Source organism: Bidens hawaiensis, unplaced genomic scaffold, assembly GCF_021521415.1.
Source record: "Bidens hawaiensis isolate Kalapana, Puna unplaced genomic scaffold, B.hawaiensis_p1.1 tig00004357_1, whole genome shotgun sequence".
NCBI lineage: Eukaryota > Viridiplantae > Streptophyta > Magnoliopsida > Asterales > Asteraceae > Bidens > Bidens hawaiensis.
The window spans coordinates 420,355-445,685 of record NW_027491262.1 but is presented as its reverse complement, the minus strand read 5'-3'; the positions used below and the strand labels follow the sequence as shown (position 1 = coordinate 445,685).

The 25,331-nt window shown below is 37.0% G+C and overlaps 3 protein-coding genes across 3 annotated transcripts; 1 reads left to right on the top strand and 2 right to left on the bottom strand.

Moving 5' to 3' along the window:
- Positions 1–313: 313 nt before the first annotated feature.
- Positions 314–1,362, bottom strand: LOC143626286 (mannose/glucose-specific lectin-like). Its single transcript, XM_077096425.1, has 2 exons — positions 1,096–1,362; positions 314–997 (listed from the first exon to the last, which is right to left on the bottom strand). Exons 1-2 carry the CDS (start codon positions 1,360–1,362, stop codon positions 317–319), a joined length of 948 nt encoding a protein of 315 aa, XP_076952540.1. The 3' UTR covers positions 314–316.
- Positions 1,363–14,375: 13,013 nt separating this feature from the next.
- Positions 14,376–15,424, bottom strand: LOC143626285 (mannose/glucose-specific lectin-like). Its single transcript, XM_077096424.1, has 2 exons — positions 15,158–15,424; positions 14,376–15,059 (listed from the first exon to the last, which is right to left on the bottom strand). The coding sequence occupies exons 1-2, from the start codon at positions 15,422–15,424 to the stop codon at positions 14,379–14,381; spliced, it is 948 nt and encodes a 315-aa protein (XP_076952539.1). The 3' UTR covers positions 14,376–14,378.
- Positions 15,425–23,996: 8,572 nt separating this feature from the next.
- Positions 23,997–25,250, top strand: LOC143626284 (uncharacterized). Its single transcript, XM_077096423.1, has 2 exons — positions 23,997–24,251; positions 24,927–25,250. The coding sequence occupies exons 1-2, from the start codon at positions 23,997–23,999 to the stop codon at positions 25,140–25,142; spliced, it is 471 nt and encodes a 156-aa protein (XP_076952538.1). The 3' UTR covers positions 25,143–25,250.
- Positions 25,251–25,331: the final 81 nt, after the last annotated feature.

Genomic DNA, 25,331 nt, shown 5'->3' with positions numbered 1-25,331 from the left:
TCCCAAACCCTAATGGGTCGGGTATTACCCGTCCTAATTGTGTCAGGTTTCGGGTTTTCCTATCGGGTTCGGGTTTTATTGCCATCCCTAGACCCATACCCGTAAATTCGGGTAAAATACATGAAAAACCTCCATTTACAAATAAAACAATATGGTGGTTCGAGAGAATGTAGGAAGCAACCGGAGAGATTTTAAAGTTTTTTTTTATATATATTTAACATTAAGATTCGTAAGCAAGTTTAAAGATTAAAATATTGATGATAGACCAGCATATTACATATATATTTGAAAGACTTTATTTCATTCCATATATATCCTAGTTTGAAGCCCTCAAATAGACACCAATAGTATTAATATAACTACCCTGAAGGCCATACAATCCAGCAAAAGAACCATCATCCCATGAGACTGTAAAAGGGTCTCCTTTGACATCACCGAATGGCCCATGGGTTTTTTTGTTCGTCTTGAATGATATCGAAGAAAGTACTACTTGACGGGTGGGGTATGCTCCGATTGTGCCACTGATGCCAATAATCTCTTCATCGGCGTCAAGCACTACGTTATCCGCTATGTAAACACCACCACCTGATCTATCATCCACCTTTTCGGAAGTGTTGAACCTCAAAGACTCTATGCCATCTTTACGAATAATGGTTATCACATCCAGACGCTCATTTCGGTCAAGTTGGAAAGACCAAAGAGTTTGCGGACGATTCCATAATGCTCCCCATGTTCCGACATTCACAATTTCCCAGTAGGGTTTTAAATGGACACCAATGTCTTCAATTAATCCGCCAAGTATTGAATATTTGCCGTAAAATCCGACCAATGAGCCATTGTTCCAAGGTAAGGAGAACACTGGACCTGCTATCCGGCCAAAAGGTCCATGGGTGTTCTTGTTGGTTTGAAAAGATAGTGAAGAAATTACTGTACCGCGACCCAAAATACGAGAGCTTGCTTGAATCCCAACTAATTCCTCGTCTGAGTCAAACGTGACCTGAATATATAAACATATATATGCATGAGATTAAGTTTGTGTGTGTATGCATTAAACACTAGATGAAGTTAATTAGCATATATATGTTATATGCTCACCAGGGTAGTTTCTCCGCCATCCGGACCATAGATGTTAGAAAGGCTCAAGGCACCTCTATATTCAGTGGTGAACCCGAGAGATAGTATCTCATCATCACCATGACCAACCCTTATACTGTGCAGCCTGTGACCTTCCTTAATTTCAAAAGACCAGTTATCCTGAGGATCTCCACCGTGAAATCCCCAAATTCCGACCCGAGTAAATCCCGCTCCTTTCCTTTTTGTCTCTGCTTGCGGAATGTTCACGTTTTGTAGTACTCCTGCCATGCTAGCCGCATGTATCAAACATAATTAGATTAATTAACAACTTCTCTAAATATTATTTGCCATGTGTTGTGACCAACAAGTCATGCATTTTCCTATCTAAAAAGGACTAGCGGCACAGTTTATTTATTGCTCGTTTGCATTCTGTATTGATGTAAACACTTGCTTTTAATGAATGAAGGAAAAAAAAGCCATGTATTATGACGAGCCTTTATTGAATAAAAGTTTTATTGGGTGGGATAGATACGTCGATTTGCACTGTCTCTAACAAGTTACGTTTATTTTAAGTTTAAGAATCGATATTAGGAACTTAACAAAAATAAATATAACTTAAATTTGACTAATTAACTTAATGTATGATTCTTACCTCGCTAACCTTCTTTTGATAAAAACTTGCTGAGTTGAATGCGGAAGAAGCGTAAGATCCTATGAATTTATATGCAAAAACTCGTGTGCATTTTGTGGTCTATAATTCACTAAGAGATCACAATATATCTTAATTGTCTTCTTTTGATCAATAATTGAGCTCTTTTAGCTCACATTTTAAATGCCTTTAAACTAAATTTTCTTTTATAAATTTTTGTACTAGCATGCACTTCAACGTCAAATACTATTGTTATTTATTAAATTATATACAATTTGATTTTTTTTTTTGAACTGTAACTATAGATTAAATCTCAAACTGTTCTTTTAAATTTGTTTTTTCAGATCTTCTACTTCTACTATAAACTTTAAAAGTATCTTTAATCGTTCAGCATATGGTTCTTATAACTACCAATATTTGTATCAACGATGATATATTAATCAAATTTTAGTGTAAGTTACACAACTTGTGGTGTGTTTAAATTATGGGTTTGATCCTCAAGCATGAGAAAGTTAATTACTGGTCCTAACTTATGCAAAAACGTAACATTATTAGTCAGTGATGAGATAGCATAAACTGGTAAAATATTCGACTAACCACAAGACAATCTGATATTTTTTTTCATTTTATTCACTTCCACGTGTCAGGATGCGAAATATAGTTTTTTTAATAATGTGTCACCTATATAAACCATTATTCTCCCATTGGCAGCCCCTCGATTATTTCTTTTACTAGATTTTATCCCCCGTATTACAGGGGTTGTTTTACATTATTCGTTTTTAATATTTATATATATATATATATATATATATATATATTTAGATTTTAATTTTATTTATTGTAAGAAAGTAAATAATTAATATACTTGAGGTTTGATTATGAAATGGTTTCACAAATAAATGATATGTTATAATCCGGTTTAAAAGCTATCTGGGTTTTGTGATACCCATTACCCGTTTATTTTCTTTATTATAAAATTGTTTCTTAATTATAAATAATATCTTTTTTTAAATAAAATAGGATATTAATTTTTAGTATATTCTTATTTTATAGGATTTTCATATCAAATATTTGATGAGATTATTTTTGCTCGTTTGCATTCTGTATTGATGTAAACACTTGCTTTTAATGAATGAAGGAAAAAAAAAGCCATGTATTATGACGAGCCTTTATTGAATAAAAGTTTTATTGGGTGGGATAGATAAGTCGATTTGCACTGTCTCTAACAAGTTACGTTTATTTTAAGTTTAAGAATCGATATTAGGAACTTAAACAAAAATAAATATAACTTAAATTTGACTAATTAACTTAATGTATGATTCTTACCTCGCTAACCTTCTTTTGATAAAAACTTGCTGAGTTGAATGCGGAAGAAGCGTAAGATCCTATGAATTTTGAAGAAACGTGGATCGGCTCACTGGTAGACGATCAACTTTCCTCGGATATGAGTATGCTATTTCACCGATGGTTCTCCGGAGTATGAGTTCTTCCACCTACAAAACGAGCAGCACCGTGAACTTACCCCTCAGAAAGGGACAGAGGGGTCCTCTTTGGGGTAACCCTCCGGTGTGAGAATAAGAGATTGTAGGAGAAGATAATAATAATCTGAGAATGAGTAAGGAATTGGAATGTATTTTCTTGCTTACCTCCCCTTGTGGAGGTGGTGTGGTATTTATAGTGTTAGGGTTTCCAATGATTGGGCTCAGATCCCATTAGGGCCTTTTTGGCCTCCTCCTATTGCTTTGCGCCACGTGTCCTTAGGACACCTGGTGCTTTTTCATTGATTATTCTCTGACCCAGGCATTTTACCTGACCCATGTGCAATCACGTGGTAGCACATGGGTTTTGCTGAGTTGTCCACCTTTCATTGGCAGCTGTCAACATTAGCATATTCTTATTCCTTAAAGGATACCTTCTGGAAGGTTGTCTGACGAGCACAATCAAGGTTGTCCTTATCCTGATTTGGATAAGGACGAGGTTGATTATGTGCACGTGTGATATGCGCCTATCCTGAGGATGCGCGAAGTCTTCTCTTTATTCTCACGCGCAGATGTTTCATGCGCAGATGTGATATGCGCAAGCATATGTAATATGCGCCACGCGCAGATGTGATATGCGTGAGCATATATGATGCGTGAGCATGCGATATGCGCCACGCGCAGATGCGCCACGCGCAGATGTGATATGCGTGAGCATATATGGTGCACGAGCATGTGATACGCGTGAGCATATGTGATGCGTGAGCATATATGATATGCGTGAGCATATGTGATGCGTGAGCATATGTGATATGCGCCGTGCGCATAGGTTTTGGCTTTGTGCCTTCATGATATCTTGATTTCAAGCCTCTTGTCTATATCTTGTGGGTTGACCCGCCCCGCTCGATGTTAAGGCGGGTACATACCTCTTCAAGCCCCCCAGTCTAATGCGTGTCTTGTCTCGCGCGAGCGAGGTAAGATAGATATTAGACTTAATAGTTCTCTTTTAATAGGGTTTTGTCTTTTCCTTTTTTATTTCTCATCGTTGCGCGAAATTCTATCCTTGTGGTTAAAATGAATCGTCCATGTACGTGGTTGGTTGGTGCTGACATGCGTCAGAGATGGAGACATGTGTCAGACTTTTCGTGTGCTCGAGGTGCTACAGTTGCCTTTCATGTCCCCTCACACAGTGTCAGGAACACGTGTCGCGCTCGCGTTGGCCTGCACCTGCGAGTGGGGGCGCGTGAACTCTGATCAGTACCTGTTTCGTTCCCTTTTATGTCCCCTCACACAGTGTCAGGAACACGTGTCGCGCTCGCGTTGGCCTGCACCTGCGAGTGGGGGCGCGTGAACTCTGATCAGTACCTGTTTCGTTCCCTTTTATGTCCCCTCACACAGTGTCAGGAACACGTGTCGCGCTCGCGTTGGCCTGCACCTGCGAGTGGGGGCGCGTGAACTCTGATCAGTACCTGTTTCTCTCTCTCCTGGGCCTATAAAAGCAAGCCTTTTGAGTTGTTATTCTTCATCTTCATTGTTATTTCAGAGCTTTTTCTTTCCTTCCATTTTTATTCCGATTAAGAGCTTGTCTTTTGCTTCCAGATTTCCGTTCTTGAAGTAACCTCTGTTTGATTCACAGTTGTATGTCTGATAACCCAGACGCCACAATCTCCCCCAGCAGACGCCGTGTAAAATCATTAGTCATGTCCACTTTGAAGAAGACCGGCAAGGGAAAACGGGCTGCTGAGGCCTCGTCGGAGGAGGTGGGGAAGGGCAAGACAGTAAAGAGGTGGGATGAGTTTCCCTGTAAATTGAGACAGTCTGATTTTGACAGTCTCATCGCCTCTCAGGGTTTTCTCCCTGAGTATGGCTGTATGCTTCCGGCGGCCGGGCAAACGGCGGCAGATCCGCCCACCGGCTATATCTCCTTATATTGCCATTTTTTCACTCACTGCAACCTTCGTCTCCCGATGACAAGGTTTATGGGTGCGCTGCTTCAATTTTATGGGATTCACATATCCCAAGTCCATCCTTTTGGACTTGTGCGCATGACTCATTTTGAGTTCATGTACAAAGCTCAGCGCGAGGAGCCAACCCCTCGGCGCTTTCAATTTTTTTATAAGCCAAAAATCCAAGATTCTTGGTTCTCATTCGTTCCTCGCAGTCAGAAGGTCAAGTGCTGCACTGTTTCCTTCAAGAGCCTTCATGACCGGTCTGAGAAATTTTTCTATATTAAGGCTGGTGTGATTCCCATCCGCATGACCATGCGCGCGATCACTTCTGCGCCCGCGGATGTGAATGTTTTTAAGAACCCAACTGGCGCATGGGTTAATAAGTTGACTGCTGAACCATCCCCTGCCAAGAATATTTGCGAGGAGGCGCTGGTGGGGGTTGGCATGAGCAGGAGGTGGGCCGACAGCGCGACTGAGCCTGTTATCCAAGTTGATGGATTATGTGAGTTATTAGCTCATTGCATTATTTCTGCGCGAACATAATTCGTTTTGCTGATATCATTTGTCTTTGTTTTATGCAGTAAGCAAGGAGTACGTCCACGCCGCCTATGATGAGCATATGGAGGGTGGCTCTGTCGCGCTGGGCGCTGGGGAAGTTGGCTTCCCCGATCGCTTTGCTGATATGTTCATCCCTGTTGATTTGGGATTTTGCTTTGACAGCGATGCGCCTGGTAGGCCTTTGTACTTATGTTTATGCCTTTAGAATACCAAATTTGGTTAACATTTCTGTTGCACGTATTGTAGATGCGCTCGAGAACTATGAGCTGGAGCTCGCGGAAGAAGAGGTGGAGGAGGAAGCTGAGGTGCCACAACTCAAGCGTAAAGCTAAAGGGAAAACTGGCGCAGGGGCCAGTAAAAAACAGAAGAAAAATGATGCCCCTGTTGCTCAGGATCCTCCTACTCAGGCGAAGGGACTTAAGAAAACCAAGGGGTTTACCTCCAAGGTTTCCTTGTCTTCTTTGCCTCAAGGTGTGGGCAGTCCTCCTGTCCACACGAGGTATGGTGCCGCCACCTCCTCTCTTCGCGCGGCGGAAAAGGGAAGCGGCGCTGCGCCTGCTGTTTCCTCTTCAACAGGTATACTTTGTTTATACTTTATGGTTTTATGAGCGTGATTCCGATAGAGTTATTAATGAATCTTTGCTCACTCAAATGTTTGTAGAGCCGGCGACCTTGGTGGATCAACCTCAGGCGCAATAAGGTACCGAGGCTGCGCCGAAGGTTGCTTTGAAGTCCCCTGTTTTGCCCTCAAAAAGGGGGAAAATGGACTTCATGGCGATGTTTAACTCGCGAACGGCGGTGCGCCAAGGTATATATTGCGCTTTTATTTTCTGACTTTTTTCTTTTTAGATCAAGTCTTAAATCATTTCTCTTTGTTGGTTTTTTCATAGGCATTATAGCTGACACACAAGCTGCTGGCGGCACTGCTGGCGCCGGCGCCAGTGCCGTTGGTTCTGCTCCTGCTCCTGCAAGCACTAAATCTCCCCTCATTGGGATTACTAAGGAGCAGGAGGCTGTTTTACGCGCTGATCTCGCGGCGTCGAGACCTCCCTCACCTCCTCCTGCGCGCAGCCCTCCTCGCGAGACTGGTTTTGATTTTTCCAGGTCGCAGGAGAAAAGGCCTGTTACAGAGGAAGATGAGGAGGCCTATTTTGAATACTCCGATGGCGGCCGCGCAAGCCCTGTAGCGCCACGAGATTTCGTGGCGCAGTCTTCTCATGGGGCTGGCGCTGACTTTTCTGCTTGCTCCCCGCAGGTATAAGTTCGTTTTGCTCCGCTGCGCGGACTTCCATATTAGTGTTTAGATGACTAGAACGTTGCTTTGTGTTTGCAGGAAGCCGATCGCATATACCGCCCGAGATGGAATATTACTGAGGATAGCTCATTTCAGTCCATGGGGGTGTGTGAAGACTTCTGGGCTCACTCCGTGCCTCCAGCTGAAAGGAGGTTTCAGGAGGAGCGCGCCCGCGTGGACTTGCTCAACGACCATCTTTTCGCTGGGTCAGCGTTCTTTGCTGCCTCCCAAGAGCTTCGCTATGATTATGTAAAGGTGCGTGATGTTCTTGCGGAGGCCAAACAAGAGGCTAAGGTATCTGCTTGGAATCTTTCTGACGCTCGAGAGAGAGCTGAGAAACTCCAAGCAGAACTCAGCGAGAACCGAGCAAGTGCCAACGCTGCCTTCGTGAAGCGCGGGCATGAGCTGCAGGCTGCGCGGGAGAAGCTGCAGGCAGCAGAGGCGGACGCGGCCAAGTATGCGCGGCGAGTGCGCGACTTGGAGCTGGATGCAGAGGCGCGTGACCAAGCGCTTGTGCAGTCTATCAGTGACAAATCTTCATTAGAGAGTGAGGTTGCGCGCCTGAAGAAGGAGCTTGAGGCCGCGCGGGCAGAGAAGGATGAAGCCCTGGCGACGGCAGCGTCTAGCCAAGAAGCGCTCGATGCTGCGCGAGCGGAAAGGAAAGAGACCTTGGCGGCAGCAGCGTCCGACAGAGAGGAGCTGAAAAAGACCAAGGAAACTGTTGAGTTGTTAAACTCTCAGATTCCTGCTCTTGAGACGTCTGTTTCTTCCCTTGTGCAGGATCGCCAATGGCTAGTCTCACAGGGTATGACTAGTAGCGCTTATGCGATGAAATACTCAGACGAGTTTCAGACCCTTGTGATGGATTGCAACGCTGCCTCGCGCTTGGTGGGTCGAGCTGAAGGGTTTAAGGATGGCTGTGAATATAGCATGCTGAAGAAGAACCCATCCGACTACCCTTATCAGCTCGACGTTGTCTGCGCGGACATGGCCGAGGTGGGGGAGAAGTATTTGAATACTCCCATTCCCATCCTTGAGCAGGTATTTTAACCTTAATGAGTTTACCTTGACTTATTTTCCTAGTCTTTTTGCACTCACACTTTTCCTTATGCTTTGCAGATAGCCTTGCTTGCTGATCAGCCCGAACTCGGCGCTCTAAAGAAATTACTTGACGAGTGTGAAGGGGCTGGTGGCGGCGATGATGGCGCGGGCAATGCTGCCTCTGCTAGCGGCTCTGGCGTGGCCAAAGGACCCGCTCCTGACACTATTGTGATAGAAGACGACTCCATTCAAGACGAACAGCTTGACTATGGCAAGTTTGGAGATGACGAGGAGCGGGCTGCGCCAGATGCTGAGGGAGGTAATGATGAGGGCGATGAAGAGGCTGACGTCGACATAGAGACTTGAGAAGCCCTTCATGTTTTTTTTTTATTTGCAGTTTGTATCTCATCATTTTGTAAATTTGTAACCTTCAATGTTTTGGAATGAAATTTTGTTTTTCCCTTATTCGCATCTTGCGCATTCCCCATTCATCTCTTTCAATCGCATCCTTCAAATGGTGGCATGCATCGGTGTTGTGCCCTGTGGACTTGTGAAACTCACAATACTTGCCACTGTTTGGTGGTCCCTTATAGTGTAGTGGCTTGGGGCTTTTAAACTGGACATTCTCTGTGCTTAACACTTGTGAAGGCGTTTTATTGAGGGGAGTCCATATTCTTGGTAGAGGTCTGTTAGGCTCTCTGCCCCCTCCCTCTTGTCACCCTCTCCGCGATTACGACTGTCTTTTTGGGGCTGGGGTGAGCTTGGTTGCGCCTGCTTTTCTGCGGGAGAAAAACTGGTTTGTTGCAACCTGGACCATACAGAGTTTTGTTTGCCCCTCCTTTCGTTGTTGCGCGGTGCTTCTGCTTGGTGCCATCTTTCTCTTGCTCTATCTTGGGCAATTTGTTTTTCATTTCGCGCGAAGACTCGCGATGCTTCCATTAGCTTGGCCCAAGTGGTTGGCATGCCATCTCTGCTCACGAGAGCTCTGCGGAGTTAATCACTGCGCGCACCTTGTATAAAGGCCACGCGCAAGAGTTGCTCAGTGATACCTCCAATTGCAAGAGATTCCTGATTGAAACGAGTTATGTAGTCTTCAATCGTTTCATCATTCCTGCGCACGCAGTGCATGATGTCATCAGGGTCGCGCGTGTGTCTGCGCTGCGGTACGAAGTGAGCTTGGAACTTCTCCAATAGCTCTTCGAACCCATCGATTTGCCCAGTCGACAAACTTTCGAACCAGACACGCGCCGCGCCCGTTAGGCAGCGAGCAAACATGTGACACCATGTTGGCATCGTCCAGCTTTCTAGGTTTCCTGTGTTATAAAAACCTTGTAAGAAATCGTCTGGATCTGTTGTGCCATCGTACTTGCCCAACCCACTTGGCATCTTGGTTTTGTGTTGAATGGGAGCCTTCGCGATGCGCTCAGTGAATTTTGAATGCTTCACCAAGATGGCTGGCCTGTACGGTGTGGTTACGTCCACTTGCCCTCTCGCTGGTGGGCTGTACGGTGTGTACAGATCCAGATCGGCTTTGGCTCCAGGCGCCATGTTCATGTGCCCGCGGAGCTGTGAGCCTCCTGCATGAGTATCTCGTGTCTTCCTCATGTTGTGCACTTCTTCATCACTAAAATCAGCGTGTTCAGTGTGAACAGAGTGACCATCTTCCGGCGCGCGCGCCCTTTTTGTTGTTCCTTGAATGGTTTGCTTATCAAACGCGAGCCTTTGTGTTAGGTCGGCTAACTTTTTGTGTTTGACCAGCTCATTGTATTTGTCCATTAAACGCCGTTGTTCGTTTATGAGCCATTCTTTAGGGTCATTTGTTTCATCTTCTGGACCCATTGGTCCTTTTTGTTTCGCGCCGGTCAAATTTTGGAACGTGAGATCGTCTGGAGGAGTTTCAGTCTGGCTATGAGGAGTTGTGATGAAGGAATGGTTACTGGTGGTGCGCGCAGAATCACGCGGCACCCTCAGAAACTGCTGTCCCTCATTAACATCCTCACGCTCAATATCCTCCAGAACTTGATCGCTGTTTCGAACACCAGAAACCATGGTGAAGTTTTTCAGAGAGAACTGATGAGATTTTGTTGCCGTTGTAACAGGTGATGGCGCCAATGAAGAAACGTGGATCGGGTCACTGGTAGACGATCAACTTTCCTCGGGTATGAGTATGCTATGTCACCGATGGTTCTCCGGAGTATGAGTTCTTCCACCTACAAAACGAGCAGCACCGTGAACTTACCCCTCAGAAAGGGACAGAGGGGTCCTCTTTGGGGTAACCCTCCGGTGTGAGAATAAGAGATTGTAGGAGAAGATAATAATAATCTGAGAATTAGTAAGGAATTGGAATGTATTTTCTTGCTTACCTCCCCTTGTGGAGGTGGTGTGGTATTTATAGTGTTAGGGTTTACAATGATTGGGCTCAGATCCCATTAGGGCCTTTTTGGCCTCCTCCTATTGCTTTGCGCCACGTGTCCTTAGGACACCTGGTGCTTTTTAATTGATTATTCTCTGACCCAGGCATTTTACCTGACCCATGTGCAATCACGTGGTAGCACATGGGTTTTGCTGAGTTGTCCACCTTTCATTGGCAGCTGTCAACATCAGCATATTCTTATTCCTTAAAGGATACCTTCTGGAAGGTTGTCTGACGAGCACAATCAAGGTTGTCCTTATCCTGATTTGGATAAGGACGAGGTTGATTATGTGCACGTGTGATATGCGCCTATCCTGAGGATGCGCGAAGTCTTCTCTTTATTCTCACGCGCAGATGTTTCATGCGCAAATGTGATATGCGCAAGCATATATAATATGCGGCACGCGCAGATGTGATATGTGATATATAATATGTGACCCGCTTATGTTTTTTACTATAAAATTGTTTATTAATTATAAATAATATCTTTTTCTTTTTAAATTGGATATTAAATTTTAGTATATTCCTATTATGTAGGATTTTCATATCAAATAATTGGTAAGATTAATTTTTAATTTAATGAGATGTTATAACCCGTTTAAGAGCTATCTGGTTTTGGTAAGACCCATATCCATGAATTTGGGTTAAATCAATGAGAACCTCCATTTAAAAATCAAGAAATCTGGTGGCTTTCATAAAAGGGGGAGCGACCACATCTTGACACATAAGATTTTAGGGTTTTCGTTTATATATATTATAGATTTGTAATAAAATAGTCAAAAGAAAAAAACAAAATAAAAGGAATTGGCGAGCTTTCTTGAAGTTTCACCGGTTTATGAAACAGGTTAATCATGGGCCGGTTAATACCGGGCGGGTAACAAACCATCCGGTTGTATTTTGTATTTTGTATTTTGAAGAATGTGTATTTAATTATTTTGAGTTTTTCTTAATTACTTTACACATGTTCTAAAAAAATGGACAAAAAGATTTTTAATATTTTTTAGGATTTTAATTTTACTATAGTTTGTTTACAAAAAGTTGTTCTTTTCTAATGTAGAATCTTAAAAAAAATTAACTCATTTAACAAAGCGAATTATGGAGATAATGATTTTAGCCTTGCATGATTCTACATGAGTTAAGAATCTTGAAGATTATAGTTGAGTCTTCAAAGAATACAAGTCATCCAAAGCCTTGGACGAACTGAAGTTGCTCAAATCAGGTGCTCTCATCTCCATGCTTTGTTTTGTCATTCGAGTTAACTCATTGCTTTGTTGAAAAGTTTGTTGTGACCATTGCATCCCGGTTTTAAATTAATATATTCAATCAAATTTTAACCCCGTCCTTGTTAGTGCTTTTTTAAAAGTTGAATTTTTAACATTGAGGACAATGTTAACCTCAAGTGTGGGGATGGGGAAAAATTGAAAATTTTTATTTGCCTTATGGTAGCTTGAATGTGTGCAAAAGCCGAAATTGTAAATTGTTAATTACTGTTATTAATGCCAAGTTAAAGGTCTTTGGCCATGGTCAGTTTTTAAGCTTCTCGAAAGTATTCACATCAAATATTTTTTAAAAAGGAAAAATAAAATGGACCGTTTAGATGGGGATAACGAGTTATGGGGACGGGTACACATGTTTCATGTCGGCAGCCTATTTCCTTCCATGCGTGTGTGAGATTTGCCTTATATATAATACACATATAATATATAGATATATACACATGTCATATGAGTGCTATAAAGAGTGTGACCAGTATGTTCATGATATCTAGAACTCGTTTGTTATTTGCATGTCAAGATCTTAATATCACCACCTGTATGAAGAAATAGGACTGTAGAAACCCACATTTAATAGCCTTTACATAAAAAAAAAACACTCCAAACCCTGAGGGTTTGGAGTTTTTTATCCCCTAGGAGCCAAATTTATGCCTTTTCACTTTCACTTATTAAGCCCACATTACAAGCCATGTTAGCCTTGGCCTTTTGTTTTAAACCCTGTGAATGAATCCGATATATTAGAATTGTATATTGTTAGTTCTTGAGCATAGTACACAATGTACGTATGTCTCGGGTCAGTTGTTTCTATATATTGATGTAAGTAATCTTTAAAAAAATGAAAAAAGAAAAAGAAAAAAGAAAAAAAAAATGAAAAAGAAAAAAAAAAGAAAAAAAATGTTGAAAAAAAAATCAGAAAAACTGAAAAAGATCTAGTATCGGTTGTAAATAGCAGTCAGTTTATTAGTTTTGATTTTTTGTTTAGTTTGAATAAGTTGGATCTCATCCACCATAAGTCACTAGATAATTCCTATTCCGCACCCGAACCTAAGCCACAACAAAACCCTTAGTCCTATTCTTTATGCAACCGGTAGTTAATGGGTGGAGATATGACTGGCTTGCAAGCTTATTACTTTGTGTTCAGACTTGGTATAGAGGGCAGAGAGATACTAGCACACTTTTTGCTAGTCCAGATATATTAAACCGAGAGGAGAGATATATATTTGTGAGGGGTGTGAACATGTGTGCCTTAATCGGAAACAAAGTAAACTTGTTTGGGCGGTTCCATTGTTTTTAAATGCATCATTAAATTTGTTTTGTGGGTTATCAATCTTAAAAGTGCCAGTCTTGTGAATTGGGTATGACTTTCGACCGTACTAGCATTAATGATGATAATTGATGAATCATCGATCGAGGTGAATTTGTTTCATGATAGTTTGCTTGAGGGCAAGCAAATGATAAGTGAGGGGATGTGATGGTCGGGTATAAATCATGTATATATTTGTATTATTTTATTAGTTTTAATTAGTTTTTAGTTAGAACAATGGTACTTCATACATGCTTATGTATTCAGGTCATTGATTGTTAAAGTTACATATTGGAGGCACTTAGGAGCATGATTTGGAGTCTCATGAAGATTAGGAAGGATAAACAAGTGTTCTATATTAACATATAAAAAGAAAATAAAATGTTGTCAAGCGCGTCTCTAGTAACATGCGAGCCAGTAAAAGAGATTATAAGGTTAAAGTGGCTGAAAATTATCACCGCTACAAGTGATACTCGAAGACGTACACAAGTATTTGAAAAGAAAACTCATGTTGCAAATGGAGGAAAGTTGTGAAGTAAATCAATTGATGTGCTCATATTGCAAGTGAAGCCTACGATGCAAAAGGTGGGAATTAATAAAATTGAAGTCATCATTAAATGAAGAATTGTTCCTTTGACTTAGAGACATATTATTTATTCGGATGGAAACATAAAATAACTACATGGGTTGGAAACTTGGGTTTATAAAAAGGAAAATGTAATATAAATAATTAAGTGGTTACATGATGGGCTTGTTGACTTGGGACGGAACAAAAGACGGAATGTGCTGTGAACTGACACGAAGAGAATAAAGATATTTAGGATTTGAAAACTTTAAGGGACTCTATTATCTTAATCGTACATACAAATATAATATTTTATCTTAGTATATACATATTAAAAAAAATACATAAAGCTATGTCGGGTATATCGGGTAAATGGGTCAATGTTATCGGGTAATCGGGTCTGGTAATCGGGTATATTACAAATCCCAAACCTGCCCCAATCCCATGAAAATTTTCAAACATAATCCCAAACCCTAATGGGTCGGGTATTACCCGTCCTAATTGTGTCAGGTTTCGGGTTTTCCTATCGGGTTCGGGTTTTATTGCCATCCCTAGACCCATACCCGTAAATTCGGGTAAAATACATGAAAAACCTCCATTTACAAATAAAACAATATGGTGGTTCGAGAGAATGTAGGAAGCAACCGGAGAGATTTTAAAGTTTTTTTTTATATATATTTAACATTAAGATTCGTAAGCAAGTTTAAAGATTAAAATATTGATGATAGACCAGCATATTACATATATATTTGAAAGACTTTATTTCATTCCATATATATCCTAGTTTGAAGCCCTCAAATAGACACCAATAGTATTAATATAACTACCCTGAAGGCCATACAATCCAGCAAAAGAACCATCATCCCATGAGACTGTAAAAGGGTCTCCTTTGACATCACCGAATGGCCCATGGGTTTTTTTGTTCGTCTTGAATGATATCGAAGAAAGTACTACTTGACGGGTGGGGTATGCTCCGATTGTGCCACTGATGCCAATAATCTCTTCATCGGCGTCAAGCACTGCGTTATCCGCTATGTAAACACCACCACCTGATCTATCATCCACCTTTTCGGAAGTGTTGAACCTCAAAGACTCTATGCCATCTTTACGAATAATGGTTATCACATCCAGACGCTCATTTCGGTCAAGTTGGAAAGACCAAAGAGTTTGCGGACGATTCCATAATGCTCCCCATGTTCCGACATTCACAATTTCCCAGTAGGGTTTTAAATGGACACCAATGTCTTCAATTAATCCGCCAAGTATTGAATATTTGCCGTAAAATCCGACCAATGAGCCATTGTTCCAAGGTAAGGAGAACACTGGACCTGCTATCCGGCCAAAAGGTCCATGGGTGTTCTTGTTGGTTTGAAAAGATAGTGAAGAAATTACTGTACCGCGACCCAAAATACGAGAGCTTGCTTGAATCCCAACTAATTCCTCGTCTGAGTCAAACGTGACCTGAATATATAAACATATATATGCATGAGATTAAGTTTGTGTGTGTATGCATTAAACACTAGATGAAGTTAATTAGCATATATATGTTATATGCTCACCAGGGTAGTTTCTCCGCCATCCGGACCATAGATGTTAGAAAGGCTCAAGGCACCTCTATATTCAGTGGTGAACCCGAGAGATAGTATCTCATCATCACCATGACCAACCCTTATACTGTGCAGCCTGTGACCTTCCTTAATTTCAAAAGACCAGTTATCCTGAGGATCTCCACCGTGAAATCCCCAAATTCCGACCCGAGTAAATCCCGCTCCTTTCCTTTTTGTCTCTGCTTGCGGAATGTTCACGTTTTGTAGTACTCCTGCCATGCTAGCCGCATGTATCAAACATAATTAGATTAATTAACAACTTCTCTAAATATTATTTGCCATGTGTTGTGACCAACAAGTCATGCATTTTCCTATCTAAAAAGGACTAGCGGCACAGTTTTTTTATTGCTCGTTTGCATTCTGTATTGATGTAAACACTTGCTTTTAATGAATGAAGGAAAAAAAAGCCATGTATTATGACGAGCCTTTATTGAATAAAAGTTTTATTGGGTGGGATAGATACGTCGATTTGCACTGTCTCTAACAAGTTACGTTTATTTTAAGTTTAAGAATCGATATTAGGAACTTAACAAAAATAAATATAACTTAAATTTGACTAATTAACTTAATGTATGATTCTTACCTCGCTAACCTTCTTTTGATAAAAACTTGCTGAGTTGAATGCGGAAGAAGCGTAAGATCCTATGAATTTATATGCAAAAACTCGTGTGCATTTTGTGGTCTATAATTCACTAAGAGATCACAATATATCTTAATTGTCTTCTTTTGATCAATAATTGAGCTCTTTTAGCTCACATTTTAAATGCCTTTAAACTAAATTTTCTTTTATAAATTTTTGTACTAGCATGCACTTCAACGTCAAATACTATTGTTATTTATTAAATTATATACAATTTGATTTTTTTTTTTGAACTGTAACTATAGATTAAATCTCAAACTGTTCTTTTAAATTTGTTTTTTCAGATCTTCTACTTCTACTATAAACTTTAAAAGTATCTTTAATCGTTCAGCATATGGTTCTTATAACTACCAATATTTGTATCAACGATGATATATTAATCAAATTTTAGTGTAAGTTACACAACTTGTGGTGTGTTTAAATTATGGGTTTGATCCTCAAGCATGAGAAAGTTAATTACTGGTCCTAACTTATGCAAAAACGTAACATTATTGGTCAGTGATGAGATAGCAAAAACTGGTAAAATATTCGACTAACCACAAGACTATCTGATATTTTTTTTCATTTTATTCACTTCCACGTGTCAGGATGCGAAATATAGTTTTTTTAATAATGTGTCACCTATATAAACCATTATTCTCCCATTGGCAGCCCCTCGATTATTTCTTTTACTAGATTTTATCCCCCGTATTACAGGGGTTGTTTTACATTATTCGTTTTTAATATTTATATATATATATATATTTAGATTTTAATTTTATTTATTGTAAGAAAGTAAATAATTAATATACTTGAGGTTTGATTATGAAATGGTTTCACAAATAAATGATATGTTATAATCCGGTTTAAAAGCTATCTGGGTTTTGTGATACCCATTACCCGTTTATTTTCTTTATTATAAAATTGTTTCTTAATTATAAATAATATCTTTTTTTAAATAAAATAGGATATTAATTTTTAGTATATTCTTATTTTATAGGATTTTCATATCAAATATTTGATGAGATTATTTTTTTAATATAATGAGATGTTATAACCCGTTTAAGAGCTATCTGGGTTTGGTGAGACCTTTACCCGTGAATTCGGGCCAAATGCATGAGAAGCCTTCATTTACAAATAAACAATCTGATGGCTTGAGAAAATGGTTGTTTTACATTTTTTGTTTTTTAATATTTATTTTTTGAATTTTAATTTTATTTATGGTAAGAAAGTTAATAATATATTTAGGGTTTAATGATGAAAGAGTTTCATAAATAAATGATATGTTATAACCCGTTTAAAAGCTATCTGGATTTGGTGTCCCATGACCCGCTTATGTTTTTTACTATAAAATTGTTTATTAATTATAAATAATATCTTTTTCTTTTTAAATTGGATATTAAATTTTAGTATATTCCTATTATGTAGGATTTTCATATCAAATAATTGGTAAGATTAATTTTTAATTTAATGAGATGTTATAACCCGTTTAAGAGCTATCTGGTTTTGGTAAGACCCATATCCATGAATTTGGGTTAAATCAATGAGAACCTCCATTTAAAAATCAAGAAATCTGGTGGCTTTCATAAAAGGGGGAGCGACCACATCTTGACACATAAGATTTTTGGGTTTTCGTTTATATATATTATAGATTTGTAATAAAATAGTCAAAAGAAAAAAACAAAATAAAAAAAAGGATTGTAACCACACATTCGCAATAATTAGGTTGTTGTGAACCAACCTGTCGTGACACATAGGATTTTTGGGTTTTCGTTTATATATATTATAGATTTGTAATAAAATAGTTAAAAAAAACAAATTAAAAAAAAGGATTGTAACCACACATTCGCAATAAATTAGGTTGGTGTGAACCAACCTGTCGCAAATCAGCTTTTGGACAACTTTGCGACAAAAATCTGCGACAAACTTACGACCGAAAACATTGTTTTTCACAATTTTCGCAGTTTGTCACAACTTTGCAACAAATTTTGCACAGATCCTTTTTTTTATAAAGTCATTTTATAATGCTCGGATATCAAAAACAAACACGAAGTTATTAAGAAACGAAAACTACAGGCAAAAACGAAAATTGTTGTATGTTGATTAAAATAGGAGTAATCAAAATCTGGATTTGTTTATCTTAGGCTCTTAGCCCAATCAAATTGAAAAATAAAATTGGGCTGGGCTATGTTGGATTGGAGCTTATAACAGTTATTATAATCCTATCTATCTATTATAATAAATAATAAAGAATACTTATTTTTTACACTTGTCATTCTCTTAGCCCTTCTCATCTTTTTTATAACACATTTTGATATATGGTTCTTTGTCTTTTAACTCATTTTAATTTATGAATTCAATAATTTTATTAATTGTAGATTTTATTTATTCATTAACATTAATGGTGAAATATCAAAAATGAAGTTGCAAACCTGTTAGAATAAAATTTGAATTAAAGGAAATAAGCATTGTCAAAGAATTTGGATTTGTATGGTAAACTACAAATTGTTTTTAGATTAGGATTCGAGCAGCAATGCGTAATTTTTTTCATATAAGACAGGTTTCAAATTTAGATTTAAAATTTTCTCGTATGCATTTGAACTCAAGAAAATATATATTTTCTTAATTTTCTTCAAACATTTTGTATAAATATTATAAATATGGAGAATACCTGTTATATATATATATATCTTGAACATTATAATTATAATCTATATGTATAACGATTTACTATATGAACTATTTGTCATTTATTTATATGACTTTTCGTGCAGTATAAATGGTTTTAGCAGTAAGAATATCAATATTTAGTTTTCAATATTTTCTTCCATGACTCAGACCAAATGTTTCATAAATATATATTTTATGACTTGATTTATACTTTTTTTATACATTTAAATTTATTTAATTTAATATGCATTATAAGACAATTACTAAATTAAAAGCATTCAAATTACTGTTTACATGTTTTAATCTCATTCCACTATTTTCGCATTCCAAAAATTATTTCGGATATTGAAACCTATAATATCATTTTTATAAGTTATTCACATAATTCAATATTATATGAACTTATTAATTTTATTTTTATATAAATACAACGAATTGGGTTTATGTTAGCTTTACCTGTTGGTTAATACATAATTAAAGTGTTTATTATGATTTATATTCAAAATAATAAAGCTATACACAAAAAAAAAATTACACTTATAACATTTATTATTCAAATATGTTATAAAAAATCATTAAGATTCACATGTTAATTATAATGTAACTTAATAGAAATATTTATTATTTATCATTTTTTAACTTTATTACATTTAAAGGATATTTCATTTTCATATTAATTTAAAAAAATAATTAATCCTGTTAAAAGTCATTTATCTTGCTTTTATAAAGTCTGAAATCTTTGCTTCATTTTTTTGTAAGTTGTTAATATATGTGTATGTGTGTGTGTATCTATGTATGTATGTATCTATGTATATCGATTAATTAATATTCTAACAACTTTCCATAATAATAACTAATAACATGGGATTAGTATTCAAAATTTAAGTATACATAATCCAATACTTTCAACTATTATAAATAAGAATCGCTACCTTCACTTTATACAACTTTAAATCTTCTAATATTCTGCTAACTTAGAATAATCATTGTTATTTGAACATGGTTTTAAGGTTAGTATGTCTTTGTCATTTTTCTGACAATTACATTCATATGAAATGAAACAAATCATTTTGTTATATTTTAATTTTTGGTTTTATATTTTGCTTGATTATACAATTGTTAATTGTAAAATATAAAATTGATAAAAAATTTGTAATACACAGAATATTAATGACAACAAATTTATCATGATTAATCAATTTCAAATTCTAAAGATTTTAAGGATTATTATATCAACAAAGTTCAGATAATCTAAAGGTTCAGTTTGGTTCGGTTATTAGTCTCAGTCAAATTAACCAATTGATTTTCAGTTAATTGGTTCGGTTTATTCGGTTAGTTGGTTTCGGTCTCAGTCAAGTTATTATTTTACAATCGAAGTAAATAACAAGGTAGCAGCTAATGACTTATATGCTATTTGGTTTTTATATCCTAAAATCTAAACGTTAAGCTCTAATAAGTGACCGACGACTTTACTATTCTTGACTTTGTTATATCATATTTCACAAAATGTGTTGTTTTACAAAGTAACTTAACAATTCATTATACGAGTTAAATCATGATATTAACAATTAAGAAGACTGTGTCATACTTTGTCAACTTAATGTTTTAGAGTTGGCGTAAAAGCTAATAGACACATATGTGGCTGTAGTTTAGTGGTAAGAATTCCATGTTGTGGGCTTGGAAACCTGGGCTCGAATCTCAGCAGCCACATTTCCTTTTTTGCATTTACTTTTATGGTTTACAACTTTTTGTTTATTGATTCTGGAAAACATAACTGCTTAAACAACTTATTTTTATGATTAACAAACAGTCTTAAAACAGAAAGAGACATACATGATAACATGAACAATAGTGATTTTATACGCCTGAGGAGATGTGTTTTTGGTTGTGTTATGTTCCTTTTAATAAGCAAAAAAATAATTAAAACGATTATTTTTTCGATTTGGTGGTTAATTTGGAGGGAACGGAATGATATTGTCTTTAACAAAAATGATCTCAACATGGTGTCTAGAGTTGAGTCGATTATGACCTTGGTGTTTTATGGGTTTCAAGTAGTAATTTCAAAATTAGTTGGACTGAGTGGTTGAAAAGCTCACTCCTTGTTATGTAATTTTGGATTTTTCTCAGGCTAGTTTCTTTTTAATCGGTGGATTTAGTAAATATAATTCATTTTGGATTGTCAAAAAAAATGTATCATTTTATACGGATTCGAACCTGGTTTCTTATTGCAACGTATAATATTTTTTTAGTTTGATAACTCTCCATTTTCATAATGGCAACAGTAAAAAACAAATATCAAGAGGGTAAAAGAAATATGTATCAAGTGTGGAATCAAACGTTACTCTGGTCTTCAAAAACAGCTAGAATGACAGTGAAAATTTCAAATTATATGTAATGTTCAATGAGATTGTTATTGTAACGTTACTATAGTATGGGATGCCAATGATAATCATTTGGATAATTATATAAGTTGGGGAGGGCACCCTCGGGTACCTAGCTAATTTCGAGTATGAACCCGAACTATGAACACCACCACCTTCAAAGTTTACCGAAATAGGGTACCCAAGTTCAGCTTATAGAAGCCGATTAGCATTACTGTTGCAAAGTGACTGTTGGGTGTGTGGGGAAAACTAAAAAAAAAAAGAAAATCCGTATTTAGCATGCAAATCAGTATATCATTTGAAGTTTTAATCAAATGATATTTTTATTTTTATTTTATATGTTTAATTTTAATTTTAAAAACGAAAGAAGAAAAATGATTTTTTTTTATATGTATTTGAGAAGAGTGCTACTTCCTATGAATTTGAGTTTTAGGTAGCTTAAAATATAAATGCCATAAAAAGCAGGATTGATTAAAATTTGGGTACTTTAGGGTAACAACCCCTCTCTCTAAGTTAGTGGATCATCTTAATGACATTGTAATTTTAAAACAATAATGGTTTAGAACAGGCCATGACAATATTGGATTTATGGCTATGATAGCGAATTTTCTTTTTAAAGACAATCTGCAATAAAAATTATACCCGAATAGAAAAACCTAACCGGGGACAAAATAGTAATTACATACAATGTAACGGGTTTTTGAGTCACGCTGCCCAGTTCAAATAAGACTTACAATTATGAAATGACAACCATAAATACAATTCCAAAACTATCGACTTAAATATAGTGTTTTTGTTATCATTGGGTTGGCAAAAAGTAGTCTTATTTCGAGCTCTCTAAATAATCCACTATGTAGTGTAGATAATCACCTCTATAGCATATGCTTTTTCCTTCTTCACCCATCTTGACGAATCCAACAGGTCTATAATATTTTTAGGCCCTTTATCAATCGGAAGAACCATGCCCAATCAACGACCAATAGCATTCAAATCGTAACTAGTGTTTCATAGGAGTGTGTTTATTTATTTCATGAGAAGAAAAAAACTTTTATTTCGAGAAATCATTTCAGATTAATTTTGATCTATGGTAAATTGTAAATATTTTAATTTTACTTTTTACTAAAACACACAAATATAGATGAAACGCTTACGGAGACAAATTGTATATCAGTATATGGCATGTGTTTAGTAACTATTAGTTGTTTACCGTAGTGACTGAATGATCCAGAAACTTTTTGAATGTGCAAATTCCCATCTTCCAGTCATGATTAATATTATGGTTTGGTTTCTATTTCTCACTTGTAAAATATTATTAATCCAAAAAATTTGGATTTGTAACATTTTAGTTCATTTCTTTTGAGCTTGGAGTTAAATTTTTGGTATGTTAAATGCAGTTTTTAACCTAACTCATTTACACTTACCCTTCTCAACCTGAACAAATTTTTTGCTCTCACAGTCACACTGACAAAAATTTCTGAACCACCACCAAAGATATGTAAGGTATTAAATTGAATGAATTTTATCTCACCGTACTATCGTGTCTTCAGATGAATGTTTACGGGCTTTGGCCTTAGGTGAGGGTTTTTTCCCGGATAGAAAGACGAGTATATCCCGATCTGATGAATTTAGTATTTCTCTTGTCGGAAGGGGGTCCGGTCGAAAGCAAGAAAACGCATTGCAAATGGCGTGCCCTTACTCTAATTATAAATAAAGCTCTTTTGCGCTCTTGACAAGCCTGCAACAAGTAGCTAATTTAAATAATTCGTTGATCGTTAGAAAAATTGATCTCTTATCAATATTTTGTGCCACATCACCTTCTTTGACCAATACCCAGTCCATACTCCATACCCATGTTCTTTACTTGATGAAAAGCACCGTCCAAAAAAAGCACCATACACTTGTCAAAATCTCTTGAAGTTTTAAGAAAAAAATCAAAACCGACTTGCATAACTATTAACAAATTATTTTGTCTTGTACCGAATACACATTTTATTTAATCAATAAACCCGAAAAAAAAATAAGCTCCTGATATTTTTTCAACAAAATTTTGGCCCCATTAAAAAAAGATGAGTTGTATATATAGCGTATATAAGATTTGCTTAGAGTTGAAAAACGAAAAAAGATATATGTTCTTCTAGGGTTTTAAATAAACTTTAATTTTTCTCAAAACAAGGATTTGTTTAATAATATTTTTAGTATTCATATTTCTAGTACCTATCGTTTTTCTTAAATTAAAATATAATTCAATATCATGAGCTTATATTCTTATATAGTTATATGTACAAAAAGATAAAAATAAAAGCAAAAACAAAAACCTAAGCGTTAGTACTTTGCAATCAAAACTTATTTTGAGTTTATAAGGTTAAAATTCGATATTATTTAATTTATCATGTTTATTCTTTTCCTAACATTAAGATGAAATATAAACATCTTTCTTAGACACTACTAATGCGTGAGTTTTATCCACAAGATGTTTTCCAATATATTTACATTATGGTTGTTTTCCTTTAAGTAACAAATTATTTTAGTAGCTTATATTATAAACTAGAGTATCTAAAGATAAGTGAAATCATTTTAGTTTTGAAAATAAGCTATTCATTTACCTAAAATTTAATAAAATTTTGAAAAACACGAACCCACTTTTAGTAACAAGAGCCTCGGATTTCTAAACCGCTTTGGGCCATCAAAATAAAAGGAAAATAGTGACGTAGTTGGCATAGAGATCGGTAAAGTTAGGACTATTTTGTTAATTCTTAGATAGCAAGACGGTTATTATTAGTATTATTATTATTATTAAAGCTATTTTGGTGATTAATTCTTAAAAAAATCCAAAACCTTATCCAAAAAACCTACTCCACAAACATCCTCTGCCGACACTCCTTTACAAATGTCGACCTACGATTGTATCCTTAATCAGAACCTTCCAAGGGATTACGTGGCACGTGATCACACAATCTCGCACGTGTACGGTTATCTTCATGCCATGCAGCTTCAATCCTCCACGTACATGAGCCCATCCTCCCTATAAAACCCCCTTCAATCTCATCTCATTTCTCATCCTTTGCCTTTACAAACATTTACAATACACTTTGAACCATCATCATCACTTGTAGTTCCAAAAATGGCACAATACGGAGGCGAACAATACCGAAAGGAGGAGGGGTATGGCCATGGTCATGGCGATGAGCATGGTCACAACCCGGGTTACTCGTCCACTGAAGGCTATAATGTTGGTGGTACGGGGGCCCAACATCACTCCGCCACCGCGGGGTATAACGTTGGAGGTGGGACGGGTCAGGGTTATGAAGAAGGGAAGCATGGTGGTGCCGGTGGTGGCGGCTTCCTTCACCGTACTGGAAGTGGTAGTTCTAGCTCTGTAAGTGATCATGATCAATCTTAATAGTCTATAATGTGAAAAATGTTTTTGCATATTCGTTTCGGTTGAAGTCGGATCACATAATACATACATAAGTCCTCGCTGTGTAGCTCAGTTGGTTAAAGGGGCGTAAGACTTAGAATAATAATGCATATATACATAAATAATGATAATATATAGTTTTAACCACTAAAACTGATAGTTGTGGTTTTTAAAGGAGGGATGGCTATGTTACCCTATCTAATTTCACACCATCAAACAGTCATCGATCTACAAAACAATACTCATGCGCGTGGTTGTTTTGACCAAAAAAAAAAAAACAATCCAACTCTGAAAATTATTGGTTCGAACGGCTGTTTGTACAACATCTAGATGACTGATCTAAGCATATATAGGAGGCAAACTTTGAAAAATATCGACCATGCGGGATAAACTTTTGAAAAATATTGGTTGAAACGGCCTTCCAACCTTTATCTGGACATCCTTTTAGAACGTTGTAGCGTGTTAGATTAGATGTTAGATGGTGTGTATAGCTCATAGATGATCTTTTTTAAAGTGACCATAACTGATAAAATATTAATATATCGTTAGGTGACCAGTTATTTTTCCATGAGTTATGAGTAGTGATTATATTACTTAAGCTTAGTTTGACGATTGTTATAATTAATTGTGCAGTCGGAGAGTGATGGAGAGGGAGGAAGAAGGAAGAAGAAAGGACTTGGGGAGAAGATCAAGGAGAAGCTGCCTGGCGGTGGTCACGGCGGCGATGAGTACAAGAATTCAGCCAACGTAGAAAGCGGTGGCGGGTATGGACATGAACAAGGCAGTGAAGGACATGAGAAGAAAGGGATTATGGACAAGATAAAGGAGAAGTTGCCAGGGGGTCACTAGTGAGTAGTGATCATATATTGTTGCATATATATACACATGAAATATATATAGTTATAAAGTTGTATCATCATGTATATGTGTTATGCAATGATGCTATAATAATCTGCTTTGCGTTTGGTTGTGTGATACACAAGGCAGGGTTTGGTGGTTACTTTTGTATATTTGGGTTGTGGTTTGTGTTAATATGAT

Excerpts from the sequence above, each read along its gene's own strand:
- LOC143626284 (XM_077096423.1), top strand. The coding sequence starts at position 23,997 with ATGGCACAATACGGAGGCGAACAATACCGAAAGGAGGAGGGGTATGGC. Across the intron at positions 24,252-24,926 it reads GAAGTGGTAGTTCTAGCTCT|TCGGAGAGTGATGGAGAGGG; the intron begins GTAAGTGATCAT and ends TTAATTGTGCAG.
- LOC143626285 (XM_077096424.1), bottom strand. The coding sequence starts at position 15,424 with ATGGCAGGAGTACTACAAAACGTGAACATTCCGCAAGCAGAGACAAAA. Across the intron at positions 15,060-15,157 it reads ATGGCGGAGAAACTACCCTG|GTCACGTTTGACTCAGACGA; the intron begins GTGAGCATATAA and ends TTATATATTCAG.
- LOC143626286 (XM_077096425.1), bottom strand. The coding sequence starts at position 1,362 with ATGGCAGGAGTACTACAAAACGTGAACATTCCGCAAGCAGAGACAAAA. Across the intron at positions 998-1,095 it reads ATGGCGGAGAAACTACCCTG|GTCACGTTTGACTCAGACGA; the intron begins GTGAGCATATAA and ends TTATATATTCAG.